This window comes from Salvelinus namaycush, chromosome 39 (genome assembly GCF_016432855.1).
Source record: "Salvelinus namaycush isolate Seneca chromosome 39, SaNama_1.0, whole genome shotgun sequence".
NCBI lineage: Eukaryota > Metazoa > Chordata > Actinopteri > Salmoniformes > Salmonidae > Salvelinus > Salvelinus namaycush.
In genome coordinates, this window is record NC_052345.1 from 16,661,891 (window position 1) to 16,676,702 (window position 14,812).

The 14,812-nt window shown below is 46.0% G+C and overlaps 1 protein-coding gene across 2 annotated transcripts in view; it reads right to left on the reverse strand.

The window, feature by feature from the left end:
• LOC120033004 (testis-expressed protein 2-like) overlaps nucleotides 1–14,812 on the reverse strand; it is a 61,417-nt gene that overhangs the window by 23,881 nt on the left and 22,724 nt on the right. For both annotated transcript variants that reach the window (XM_038979292.1, XM_038979291.1), the window contains exon 3: nucleotides 475–2,029. In XM_038979292.1, the coding sequence (XP_038835220.1) occupies nucleotides 475–2,004 (1,530 nt within the window). In that variant the 5' untranslated portion in view covers nucleotides 2,005–2,029. The remainder of the gene's footprint in view (nucleotides 1–474; nucleotides 2,030–14,812) is intronic.

Below are 14,812 nucleotides of genomic sequence, written 5' to 3' on the forward strand. Positions count from 1 at the left end.
GGTCAACCTTGAGAAATCGATCTCTAATGGTCGGTCTAAAAGCAGCTTTGCTCTGATAACACAAGTATTGGGAAAGTTCAACGTGATACCTTACCACAGCAGGTCTCTCATTGTTAACGAACAGAAATCTGGGCATTAGCTAGGTAATAATAGCATGGTCTTATGAATCATTCCTTTTTGGGGTTGTGTTCAGCACCACTGCCTATTCGTGTGACCATAGATTTCTGCATATCTTCAGTTAATTGGTTTTACAGTGATTTCAAACCTCTCCTCGGCGATCCCCAGCCTGTCCAATGAATTTGCTCTATTCCAGATCTAGCACTACTGATTCCACTTCTCAACTAATCATTAAGCCCTTGTTTAGTGAATCAAGAGTGGTAGTTCCAGGGTACAACTCAATTGTGGAACATCTGGGGGTCCCTGAAGAGGGGTTAGAGAACCAATAGGTTAGAAGAAGATCATGGAGTTCCTCACCTTGAAGATGCTTGGCTCTTTGATGCCCAGCTGGGCCATGTTCCTCAGCTTCCCCTGGTGTCTGGGATGTCTGGTGCGATTGCCAGAAGGCTTGGGTCCGGCCAACCACACCACAGCGATAGCTAGCATGAACCCTAGTCCCACTCCCAGCAGCATACCCCCAACGTAGGTGGGCAGGGGCAACACGAAGTACCCGTAGACCAGCGCTGTGATGATGATCAGGGTGTAGTGTGGAATGCTGGGTGGTGGATCTTCTCCCTCGGACTTGTCGTCACTGCATAGTTCCGAACTGCCACTAGGCGGCAGTCTGACTTGGCTACATGTATTGTCCGTTGTGTCTCCATAATCCCCCTCGGTATCCTCAAAGTCCTCACTAGACAGGATGCAGAAGTCCTCATCCTCCAGCTTGGCCAGGGCTGACATGGAGCACTTGTCCAGGCCGAGAGAGGCGGAAGCGGAGGAAGACATTTTAGGACTTCTGGTGTCAGAGGTGGGATTTGGAGAGCTGGCTCCGTTTCCAGTTCCCTCAGACTCCCAGTCATCCCCGTTTTCCTCCTCCTTGATGCTGTAGTTGTTGCTCTCCGGTTGGCCGTTGTTGAGGGAGGCCAGGCAGGTGAGCTCCGAAGCGCTGGACGAGAGTGCTTTGGACCGAAAGGCACTGCTGCCAATGCCTCCGCTCTTGTCCTCCATGATCTTATTGAACAGCTGGAGAGGCTCGTAGATGGCCTCGGAGAAACGGCGCTTAGTGTCCTCAATGCTCGCCTCCACGGACGCCTTAAAGAAGTTGCGGCTGTCTGGGGAGGTGAGCGTCGAGGAGGGGGCGGTCTTGGAGTCACCCCCGGCAACGACGCCTACTGGGGCACGGGACTGCTTGAACTGCTTGAAGAGGTGCAGGTTGAGGCGGGAGTCCGAGAGGCGGTAGGGCGAGGAGGAGGAGGAAGGTGGGGATTCCTGGGAGGTGTCAGAGGAGAGTGACTTGACCAGGGTTTTCATTAGGTGGCGGTGGCTCACGGAAGTGGGGGCAGCGGGGGAGATGGAGACATTTTCAGAAGGCTCAATGATGTCAGAGGATAGAGACTTGACCAGGCTGAAGAAAGGTTTGTCGCTAGACTTGGAGGAAGTGGATTTAGAGGTGGAGGCAGGGGAAGGAGAGGAGCTTTTCAGTCCAGAGGGTAATGTGGAGGTGATGGAGCTTTGAGGACCAGTTGAGGACAACATAGGCAGAACTGCAGCCTGATCCTCTGAGTCCAACCCGGCTCCATCAAGGATCAGATCCTCGCTGGCCTCCAGGGCCGTCACAATGCCTGGGTCCTTTATAGGTCCAGCAGGGGGAAGAGGAGAGGACACAACTGCCCCATAGAGCTCCTCTTCCTCCTCCTCCTTTTCCTCGCCCAGGGGCGAGAAGTGGATAGTGATGGACTTCCGGGACAGCGAGCCCTGGACGTGGAGCTTGGGCAAGGCTGGCGGCCGTGAGGCTGAGGGAGGAGGAGCTTTGGCGGTGTCTGCATGGCTACTGTGGCAGCTGGCCATCGCAGTGCTCCTGCTGGGTCACAGCCTAGGGAGATAGACAGGGAGAGGGCAAAGGTTACACACGTCCCCATACTGTATCATCACCAAACAAACTCCCAACTACAAACAGATGAACCTACACAAACAGGAGGGCAATGTCAGACATGTAGGCAATTTAGTCCACGATGTCCCCATAGTGTGTCATTATCGAACAACCTCAACTCAGCCAGAACAAAGAATGGGTTCAACAATGGGCATTAGACTGTTAAATCAAGGTTTGGAGGAGGAACCTACTCCAATAGCAGGACTCGAAGGCGTATCACTAAGCAATTAACAAAAAGTTAATCAGGCCGAGTTACAGTAGCCGATTCCTACAATATCCTTATTGAAAGCAGGGCCAAATCAATGAGAGGGGAATTTAATTAAGCCCTTAAAGACTTCCCCTGTCTGAGCTCTGTCCTTTGATAGGGGATGGAGTCCAACACAGCTCTGACAGGAAACCCACAGTTTCCGTGACAAGCATTGCCACCACACTGAGGGACCAGCTGGCTTGCAGGGCTGGTGAAAGAGAACCTAAAATACCACCCTGTAGGCTGATCCTATGTCCTAGTCTTTGGGTGGGTAATGCTGAAATCATGGCTACTATAGCAATGATCAAATGGGAGCAAAATCACAAGGCGATCCCTATAAAATGGCACTGAATCGATCGTAAGAGTCTACAGACAGTCTACGATATCACAAGAATACAAGAAGCAAGGAAGGTTAGAAGGTAGCCTCAAACGAAGACAGGGAATGGTAGAGTCGTCAAAATCAATGCAGGCTTTCCTGGAAGTTACCAAGTTGACATGAATGCATGGCTATATGGATGAATAGATGACTGCATGGTTATCTGAATATAAATCACCGTTTCCCATTCCCAGACGGAGAGAAAGGGTTGAGTGGGTAGAGGCTGACAGAATGCCATGCTGTGTGTCTCTCTGTGCTTGTTCAGCGTCAGCCTTCGCAGCAGGCCAATAACCCCACCCACACCTAGTGATTATAACCCCACTGTGACACCACCAGGTGAGAGACTAACACACACACACACACACACACACACACATCATATGAAAGCATTCAAATGTGTGTGTGACACACTAACCCTCCTTTTCTGGGTCTTTCTCTGACATGCTCACACACACACCCCTCAGAGCAATACATAAAATGCCTGACTAATTATTTGAAGATAAACAAATCCTTTATAAAGGAGAAAGTGGAACTTGTTTGAAACTTGTTGACGGTAATAGAAACAAAGTGGGATGTACTCTCTGCGATTGCCTCAGAACGGGAACAAACACTTTCACAACAAGCTATGAGGGACCAAAATACCCACATAATGAGACCGTCCCATCTAGGCCTAATTTCAAAGCTGTAATTCTGGGAATGGATTGAACAGTGTGGGACAGAGTGACATTTGGGACTGGTTGGTTGGTTCATCATATGACCCTTGGACTGGATGATAGAGAGCAAACGATGAGGTCATCATCCAGCCCGCACATGACAACGCACAACACACAGGCTTGTCTTATGACCGCTTGTGTCATTGACCATAAACAAGAGACGTTGTTTTGGAAATAAATGGCAAGCAAGTGATAAAACAATGTAGACTGTGTAGAATGGACCAAACACAGGCTACCTTTTGCCTATAGGTAGGATAATCGTACTGGAATGACAACCATACCCTTGGTATACTGTTGTTTATGCTATCCTTTAACGAATATAGTCTGTCCTTATCTCAAGCTTCCTAGGCTTTATCATTTAACTGTATACCTTTGTGGTTCAATGATCATTTAACCATTATTAGAGCAAGACCCTGGGCAATGGTCTCCGAATGATGTAACAAGGCGAATGGTGATGTTTCCACTAGGCTAAGACGCTACGACTGCGTGCGTCACATGACCATGGTATCCCACTTACAGTCACAAGAGAAGTCACGGAGAGAGTGCTCATCCAATTAATAAGCCCAGACTGGGTTTCGTCTATGGTACAAACTAAAGGGATGGAGATAGCTTTGGAAGCCAGGTTAACAAGGTACTGGTTAGACACTTGAGCTTGTTATTTGCCCTAGTTGTCATCTTTGGAAGTGACCAACGGAACAGCTCTAGAAGTTACATGTAAACACAGATCTAAGATCAGCCTACCCTCCTCTATTCATAGCCTTAATCATTTAGAAGGGAGAAAGCAAAACTGACCTCATGTCAGCATATACTGTAGGCCTCTGGGCAAATGGTCCTAATTCAATGAAGACAGTGAGTCGATGAGCAAGGGCAGCTCAATCACACGTCGCACAATGATGATGTAGTAGGCCTAAGGCCTCACTTATGGGAGGAAGGTTATTAGGCCTAAAGATATAGGCCTACCTCAGAGCCAAGGACAAAAACACAGTTTAACTTATTCTGTATGAGAGATAGTCTATAATTGCAACCAACCCAACCCCCTCAATACTAAACCATTTAAGACAGTGACACGCTTGAAACATGACCTTTACAACATGACAGTGAAAGCCATTACCACTTCAAACCCGTTTGACGGTTATTACATTATGACTGTAGTCAACTTCAAAGGGGTTGTCTGACAGTAGCCTAGGCTACATAATGGATCGGTTCTCGTGTAAGGCCAGTGCTTGAATAGCACGATTAACATTTTTCAACAAGAAATGGTTAACAAAACAGTGGTGGAAAGCCTTGCCATTAGGATCAATGTAAATGTGGATTTACATTTAAAAAACAGTGTTTCAGAAAGAGAGAAGAGGGGGTGCATGATAGAGCATTGAGTGCAATGCAAGTGCCATATTTAGATAAGTCCAGACATTGAGCAATGGTTTTGGAGAGAGCAAGTCTTCTGCAGGTGAAATGGACACCTACTATGGCCCTCCAGCGTGCACACACAAGCACAGTTTAACCGTTTGTTTTTAATAAATGTTTTAATTTAACCTTTATTTAACTAGGCAAGTCAATAAAGAACAAATTCTTATTTACAATGACGGCCTAGGAACAGTGGGTTAACTGCATTGTTCAGGGGCAGAACAGATTTTTACCTTGTCAGCTTAGGGATTCGATCTAGCAACCTTTCGGTTACTGGTCCAATGCTCTAACCACTAGGCTAACTGCCACCTCTACCGTTGCATGCATACAGTGCACTAGGGCTGCACAATTAAATTGCAATATTGATATATGTCGCAAGAGGCTTATTATTATTTAATTTTTTACACCAATGTAACAAGGGTCTCCTGGGATACTGACCAACACTTTGGTTCCTACCCTGTCACAACAACTTTTAACTACCTGTTTTTTCATTAGTTGTCATGCCAAACACCAACCATAGAATCGCAATACTGATTTAATTTCTATGATGCCAACAGTTCACCAAAGTGTTTCGATCTAAATCGCAACTAAAATCACAAAACTCAATATTTGGTTAACAAAAACATGGCAATTTGATTATTTTCCCATATTGTGCAGCCCTACGGTGCACATTATGCGCACGAGTTAACAATACACATGCAAGCACAGACACAGGCAAACATGCACATACCTGACGGCTACACACAAGGTGTGGTCAAAGTGCTGCTCTTAGGTCAGTATAATTTCTACCCTGCTGTTCCCCCACTCACAGTTACAGACAGAGAGCCGCTGTTCCGAGATCAGCTTCCTTCCCTCTATAAATAATGCATGATTTCAGCAGACTGCCAGATTGTTATGGATTGGTCTTGGCTGCTAAAAGCTGCCCTCTGTGCCTCTGCAGGAGAAGTTGGTTTAATGAAGGAAAAGAATGGAGGAATATCAAATCAAATCACATTTTATTTGTCACATACACGTGTTTAGCAGATGCATTTCGCTGCACCCACAATCACATGTGCTTCTAGTTCCGACACTGCAGCAATATCTAACAATTTCACAACAAATACCTAATACACACAAATCTAAGTAAAGGAATGGAATTAAGAATATATAAATATATGAACAAGCAATATCAGAGCGGCATAGACTAAGATACAGTAGAATAGAATATAGTATATACATATGAGATGAGTAACGCAAGATATGTAAACATTATTAAAGTGACTAGTGTTCCATTTATTAAAGTGGCCAATGATGTCAAGTCTGTAGGTAGGCAGCTGCCTCTCTGTACTAGTGATGGCTATTTAACAGTCTGATGGCCTTGAGAGACTGAAAATCAGCTTCTCTCGGTCCCGGCTTTGATCCATCTGTACTGACCTCGCCTTCTGGATGATAGTGGGGTGAACAGGCAGTGGCTTGGGTGGTTGCAGTCCTTGATTATCTTCTTGGCCTTCCTGTGACATTGGGTGCTGTAGGTGTCCTGGAGGGCAGGTAGTTTGCCCCCGGTGATGCGTTGTGCAGACCGCACCACCCTCTGGAGAGCCCTGCAGTTGTGGACGGTGCAGATGCCGTACCAGGCGGTGATAAAGCCCGACAGGATGCTCTCAATTGTACATCTGTAAAAGTTTGTGAGGGCTTTAGGTGACAAGCCAAATTTCTTCAGCCTCCTGAGGTTGAAGAGGCACGGTTGCGCCTTCTTCACCACACTGTCTGTGTGGGTGGACCATTTCAGTTTGTCGGTGATGTGTACGCAGAGGACCTTAAAAACGTCCACCTTCTCCACTGGTGTCCCGGCGATGTGGATTAGGGGGTGCTCCCTCTGCTGTTTTCTTAAGTCCACGATCATCTCCTTTGTTTTGTTGATGTTGAGTGAGGTTATTTCCCTGACACCACACTCCGAGCCCTCACCTCTCTGTAGGCTGTCTCATCATTGTTGGTAATCAAGCCTACTACTGTTTAGTCATCTGCAAACTTGATGATTGAGTTGGAGGCATGCTTGGCCACAGTCATGGTGAACAGGGAGTATAGGAGGGGGCTTATCTTATTAAAAAAAACTATAAATATTCACATAATCACTAGTTAACTACACATGGTTGATATTACTAGGTTAACTTGCTTGTCCTGCGTTGCATAAAATCAATGCGGTGCCTGTTAACTTATCATCGAATCACAGCCTACTTCGCCAAACGGGTGATGTTTTAACAAAAGTGCATTCGCGAAAAAAGCACAATCGTTGCACGAATGTACCGAACCATAAACATCAATGCCTTTCTTAGAAGTATATTTTTTAAACCTGCATATTTAGTTAAAATAAATGAATGTTAGCAGGCAATATTAACTCGGGGAAATTGTGTCACTTCTCTTGCGTTCATTGCACGCAGTCAGGCTATACGCAACAGTTAGGGCCACCTGGCTCGTTGTGAACTAATTTTCCAGAATCTTACATAATATTGAAGGTTGTGCAATGTAACAGCAATATTTAGACTTAGGGTTGCCACCCGCTCGATAAGAATAAACGTTTTGTTTTTGAAATGATCGTTTCCGGATTTGACCATATTAATAACCAAAGGATCGTATTTGTGTGTTTATTATATTATAACTAAGTCTATGTTTTGATATTTGATAGAGCAGTCTGACTGAGCGGTGGTAGGCAGCAGCAGGCTCGTAAGCATTCATTCAAACTTTACTGTGTTTGCCAGAAGCTCTTAGCAATGCTTGAAACAGAGCGCTGTTTATTACTTCAAGCCTATCAACTCCTGAGATTAGGCTGGCAATACTAAAGTGCCTACTTGAACATCCAATAGTCAAACGTATATGAAATACAAAATGGTATAGAGAGAAATAGTTGACGCGTCATAATTCCTATAATAACTACAACCTAAAAACGTCTTAACTGGGAATATTGAACAAACAGCTTCCATATGTTCTGAGCAAGGAACTTAAACTTTAGCTTTTTTACATGGCACATATTGCACTTTTACTGTGTTTTTGCATTATTTAAACCAAATTGAGCATGTTTCCTTATTTATTTGAGACTAAATAGATTTTATTTATGTATTATATTAAGTTAAAAATAAGTGTTCATTGTTCATTCAGTATTGTTGTAATTGTCATTATAACAAATATATATAAAAAAAAATTAAACGATTAAAAAAAACGATAGAATAAAATAAAAAAAATTAGGCTGATTAATCGGTACCGGCTTTTTTTGGTCCTCCAATAAATCGGTATCGGCTTTTTTTGGTCCTCCAATAAATCGGTATCGGCGTTGAAAAATCATAATCGGTCGACCTCTAGTTGTTTCCTACCTTCACCACCTGGGGCAGCCCGTCAGGAAGTCCAGGACCCAATTGCACAGGGCAGGGTTCAGACCCAGGGCCATGAGCTTAATGATGAGCTTGGAGGGTACTATGGTGTTGAATGCTGAGCTATAGTCACTGAACAGCATTCTTACATAGGTATTCCTCTTGTCAGATGGGAGAGGGCAGTGTGCAGAGTGATGGCGATTGCATAGTCTGTGGACCTACTGGGGCGGTATGCAAATTGGAGTGGGTCTAGTGTGACAGGTAAGGTGGAGGTGATCTGATCCTTGACTAGTCTCTCAAAGCACTTCATGATGACAGAAGTAGTCATTTAGTTGTTACCTTTGCATTCTTGGGAACAGGGACAATGGTGGCCATCTTGAAGCATGTGGGGACAGTAGATAAGGAGAGATTGAATATGTCCGTAAACACACCAACCAGCTGGTCTGCGCGTGCTCGGAGGACGCGGCAAGAGAATCCGTCTGGGCCGGGCGGCTTTGCGAGGGTTAACACATTTAAATGTCTTACTCACGTCGGCCACAGAGAAGGAGAGCACAGTCCTTCGTAGCTGGTCACGTCGGTGGCACTGTGTCATCCCCAAAGTGGGCAAAGAACGTGTTAGCTTGTCTGGAAGCAAGGCGTCGGTGTCCGCGACGTAGCTGGTTCTCCTTTTGTCGTCCGTGATTGTCTGTAGACCCTGCCACATACGTCTCGTGTCTGAGCCGCTGAATTGCGACTTCACTTTCTCTCTATACTGACGTTTCGCCTGTTTGATTGCCACCATATTCCCAGTCACCTTGCCATGGTTAAATGCAGTGGTTTGCACTTTCAGTTTAATTTGCTTTTTGATTTGTGATTTTAAATGATAAGACATGAACAGAATGCATCAGTGATTCGTATTCCCTGCAACTTCCTGAAGAGGATATGGCCCATCTAGTGTGAGCGGTGCACGTACATCTACCACTGTCTAGCCGTTAACGATGCTAATGAACGACCGCCTCGGGCTCCCGAGTGGCGCAGCAGTCTAAGGCACTGCATCTCAGCGCTAGAGGCGTCACTACAGACACCCTGGTTCAGAATCCAGGCTGTATCGCAACTGGCCGTGATTGGGAGTTCCATAGGGCGGTGCACAATTGGCCCAGCGTTTTCCGGGTTTGGCCTGTGTATGTAGTTATTGTAATTAAGAATTTGTTCTTAATTGACTTGCCTAGTTAAATTAAATAAATAGGATGGAAAGGCTTTCCCCCAAAAAACTTCTCAATTAAAAGTTAACCACAAAGTAACCTATGCCTACCTGGCAGAACCATTCATTTTTGCATCAATCCAATGGCCATTTGTTTTACAAACTCCCTCACATGTGCGCTACAGAAAGACAGCTTACCAAACAGCAGTGCTGAGTGCATGCACACTTGAATTAAAAGGGTGAGTACACTCAAATCTACATTTCTATCATTTTTCCAAGACAAGTGATTCGCTGATGTGGTTTAAGCAATTTTGTGGAGATAGAAAAACAACATAATTAGATGTTCTATTAAGAAAGTGTGATTTCAAGACTGGAAAGCAGGGAAAAAAAGAGGGTATTATTTTGCTGTGGTATTGTTTTGGTTATCGAGTATGGTTAGGTATCGAGTATCGTGATAGTAAACCTGTTATCGAAGTCTGGTATCGTGACAACACTAGTGGGAATGACAGGAGACTCGTCATATTTGTCATATAGGCCTAAAGAGAAATCTGGAAAGGTGATGTCAATGAGTGGAAATGGCTTAGGTGTTCATAGTCACACTCTCACCAGATAACACACACAATAGGAAGGACAGACCCTAATATAGAGTTATCATACTGCTACAGTGAGTGAAGAGGGTGTATAGTTGAGTAATGACATCATCTATGTGATTGACTTCATGGGAAAGCATGACCATAGTGGGGTGATGACGAGTCATGTAAGTTGAGTTCTCAGACTCGAAGGGCACATTCTTGAAATTCTATCCAAAACTCCTGAGGTTGTTGGGGCCCATATAGGTCTTATTAAATGTAATGCAAACAGGTGACAAAACTACATAACCTACTATAATTCTCTAAGGCTATAAGCTCAGCTAATTGCTAACAGGGGTGCACGCATTACTAAGAATGGACCACACGCACGGACACAAACAAGGAAAACATAAATAGGCCTAGGTAAAAAGCAATTCGTTTCAAGATAACAGTAAAAAGGTGAGAGCACTAAAAAAACATTTTCTAACATTGCCCGTGTTAAGAAAAACAATAATAGGGAGTGAAAACAAGAGGATTTAGTCCGGCAGAACAGGCTTGGCAATGAGCTGCCTGGTGCACTGACCTCTCCTGCTGCAGCTAATTTCCTCCTTGGTAAGCTTTCCAGGACCAGTGACCTCTGACCTCTATCCCGTCTCTCTCTCGCTCTGACCTCTATCCCGTCTCTCCCTCTCTCTCTGACCTCTATCCCGTCTCTCCCTCTCTCTCTGACCTCTATCCCGTCTCTCCCTCTCTCTCTGACCTCTATCCCGTCTCTCCCTCTCTCTCTGACCTCTATCCCGTCTCCCTCTCTCTCTGACCTCTATCCCGTCTCTCTCTCTCTCTGACCTCTATCCCGTCTCTCTCTCTGACCTCTATCCCGTCTCTCTCTCTCTCTCTGACCTCTATCCCGTCTCTCTCTCTCTCTCTGACCTCTATCCCGTCTCTCTCTCTGACCTCTATCCCGTCTCTCTCTCTCTCTCTCTGACCTCTATCCCGTCTCTCTCTCTCTCTCTGACCTCTATCCCGTCTCTCTCTCTCTCTGACCTCTATCCCGTCTCTCTCTCTCTCTCTCTCTCTATCCCGTCTCTCTCTCTCTCTCTGACCTCTATCCCGTCTCTCTCTCTCTCTGACCTCTATCCCGTCTCTCTCTCTCTCTGACCTCTATCCCGTCTCTCTCTCTCTCTGACCTCTATCCCGTCTCTCTCTCTCTCTGACCTCTATCCCGTCTCTCTCTCTCTCTGACCTCTATCCCGTCTCTCTCTCTCTCTGACCTCTATCCCGTCTCTCTCTCTCTCTGACCTCTATCCCGTCTCTCTCTCTCTCTGACCTCTATCCCGTCTCTCTCTCTCTCTGACCTCTATCCCGTCTCTCTCTCTGACCTCTATCCCGTCTCTCTCTCTGACCTCTATCCCGTCTCTCTCTCTCTCTCTCTCTCTCTCTGACCTCTATCCCGTCTCTCTCTCTCTCTCTCTGACCTCTATCCCGTCTCTCTCTCTCTGACCTCTATCCCGTCTCTCTCTCTGACCTCTATCCCGTCTCTCTCTCTCTCTCTGACCTCTATCCCGTCTCTCTCTCTCTCTCTGACCTCTATCCCGTCTCTCTCTCTCTCTCTGACCTCTATCCCGTCTCTCTCTCTCTCTCTGACCTCTATCCCGTCTCTCTGACCTCTATCCCGTCTCTCTGACCTCTATCCCGTCTCTCTGACCTCTATCCCGTCTCTCTCTCTCTCTCTCTGACCTCTATCCCGTCTCTCTCTCTCTCTGACCTCTATCCCGTCTCTCTCTCTCTCTGACCTCTATCCCGTCTCTCTCTCTCTGACCTCTATCCCGTCTCTCTCTCTCTCTGACCTCTATCCCGTCTCTCTCTCTCTCTGACCTCTATCCCGTCTCTCTCTCTCTCTGACCTCTATCCCGTCTCTCTCTCTCTCTGACCTCTATCCCGTCTCTCTCTCTCTCTGACCTCTATCCCGTCTCTCTCTCTCTCTGACCTCTATCCCGTCTCTCTCTCTCTCTGACCTCTATCCCGTCTCTCTCTGACCTCTATCCCGTCTCTCTCTGACCTCTATCCCGTCTCTCTCTGACCTCTATCCCGTCTCTCTCTGACCTCTATCCCGTCTCTCTCTGACCTCTATCCCGTCTCTCTCTGACCTCTATCCCGTCTCTCTCTGACCTCTATCCCGTCTCTCTCTGACCTCTATCCCGTCTCTCTCTGACCTCTATCCCGTCTCTCTCTGACCTCTATCCCGTCTCTCTCTGACCTCTATCCCGTCTCTCTCTGACCTCTATCCCGTCTCTCTCTGACCTCTATCCCGTCTCTCTCTGACCTCTATCCCGTCTCTCTCTGACCTCTATCCCGTCTCTCTCTGACCTCTATCCCGTCTCTCTCTGACCTCTATCCCGTCTCTCTCTCTCTCTGACCTCTATCCCGTCTCTCTCTCTCTCTGACCTCTATCCCGTCTCTCTCTCTCTCTGACCTCTATCCCGTCTCTCTCTCTCTCTGACCTCTATCCCGTCTCTCTCTCTCTCTGACCTCTATCCCGTCTCTCTCTCTCTCTGACCTCTATCCCGTCTCTCTCTCTCTCTGACCTCTATCCCGTCTCTCTCTCTCTCTGACCTCTATCCCGTCTCTCTCTCTCTCTGACCTCTATCCCGTCTCTCTCTCTCTCTGACCTCTATCCCGTCTCTCTCTCTCTCTGACCTCTATCCCGTCTCTCTCTCTCTCTGACCTCTATCCCGTCTCTCTCTCTCTGATCTCGACACAAAACGACCCCTTCTCTTCAACCCATCAGAATCATACAAGGTAATGTGATGCCAATAGTTTCAATATTATTCATCCTTTCGCCAGCATAGGTGATAACCTGTACAATAGCAACTTTTGTATGCTTTCTTACCATAATGCACCAACAAGCTGTGTCGAAGGAGCAAGAACAACAGATAATTCTATATTCCTTAATGGAGGATTGTGCAACCAGCAGTTTAAGTAGCAAGCTACTTAAAAAAAAAAAATCTGATATCCAGTCGTCATGCCGACTAACAATTTCCTACAACTCCCACTAGCAACAAACCTTTCCTGGAATGAATTAACTTGTTGTTATGGTGATGCATTGTTTTTTTTCCTACCACGACAACACGTGGAATTAGCTTTAACTCGGCCATTAGGAAAACCATCACGCTCACCGATATCTCATTTGCTGGCCCTAATCCAATTAGCATGTTAGCATCTGCTTAGCTTTCACATCGATTTAGCGGCTAGCTCGCCCAGCAGCAAGATAAATGGGCCCTGCTGAGTTTGAGGTCTTCACTGTTCATGCTAGCTGGACTGCTAATTGCAGTCAAAGAAAAAGGGCTAGACAATAAGACGGTCAATGTGTGGGAGCTGGTGCTAGAAATTATGCAACAACAAAAAAAGGATGTGATTTCAGGTCAGTAAGGATATCAAATATCAGCAGCCCTGGTCTCACATTTAACACTGAACCACATCAAACCAGTCTGAGCTGGTATCTAGTGGAAAAGGTTCCCTCGGGTTGATGACATAGGAGGGACTGCCCAGGGAATACCACCAGCATGTCATTGTTTTATGTTCTTTCCTGTAGTTCAACCACTAGGGACAGCATTATAGGCTTACACTGCATGTTAATAGTAGTATTATCCTGGGTTAAAAAACAGCCCAGAGCTGTTGATAATGCTCTATGGGTGAAGATAGAATGAGTTAGTCTCATTCTTTCTGAGCGTTAATAGCATGTTGCCTAGGGTCTGACGGCCATAAACCTCTGAAATAATGTTGTTTCCATGGTAGGGGTATTTTTTGCAAGTCATCTTGTGTCTGCCGTGTGACAGAAATAACAGGCTGCTAGAAGGAGGGATGGCACAATAGCCTCACATCACTAGCCCCCTCTGAGGCCTTCACAAATGTCAAAACGCTGTTTTTCCAAATGGCAATCCAGAATAAACATGATAATTCTGGCAGCTAGCGTTCAGGGGACATTAGGAAAGTGGTGAGAGAATAAGTCCGTGTGAAGGAGGGGGGGGGGGGGGTGAGTCAAGATGAAGTCAGAATGTGCAGCGCCGTCATTGTTTCGCGGAGGCTTGACAGGTGCTTGGCGGTTGTCCTCAAGATCATGTGGAGAAATGTACTAAGATGAGCCGGAAAGTTGAAATCTATACGTAACTCAGAGGACGACACGATTGGCCAAAGCAAAGCGTTTGAGTGTCCTTGGAGTCAAACCTACCTTCCATTACCAATCCCAATGGGACCGATGGATACTGTAGCTCACCAACCAAGCTTGCTCGAGACACACAAAACGATAAAGCCTAGAGATCTTAACTTTCATTCTCTGTCAGAGATGACACACCCAACATTCCAGGGCCTGTTGGAGAGACTGTGTAATCCCAGCCCATGTATCCTAGGCAGGGATTAGCAATAATCCCCCCCACACTACTTTCCCTCTGTTTACTTATTCAACCTCTCCACCGCTTTGCTAATACTGCAACTACCTGCTGAGTCGCTTACTGAAACCCCCAAAGCAATGTCAACCCACACAACCCAACCCAAAGCCAAAGCCTCTGGTTATTGGTGAACGGTGAAAGCATCTTCCTCTTCCCATGTGTCGTGAACAGTTCCTGCCGCCTTTGAAAAGGCAATTTACCAGGGTATTTAAGATAACACTACCTAAAAGGTGTTGAAAACGAGGAAATGGTAAGTAAAAACATGTTTGTAGCTCTCTCTCCCTGTGAATCACTTGCAGTGATGCTTTTGTGCTTTTACATGATGTAATACACTGCAAATTCGCAATAAACTGCGAGACGGGCCCCTACAACCTGGGGGGGAAGAGAGATAGAATGTAGAATAAAAACATGTGGCGTAATAATCTTTCCAATTCTATTGAATTGGTGGGTG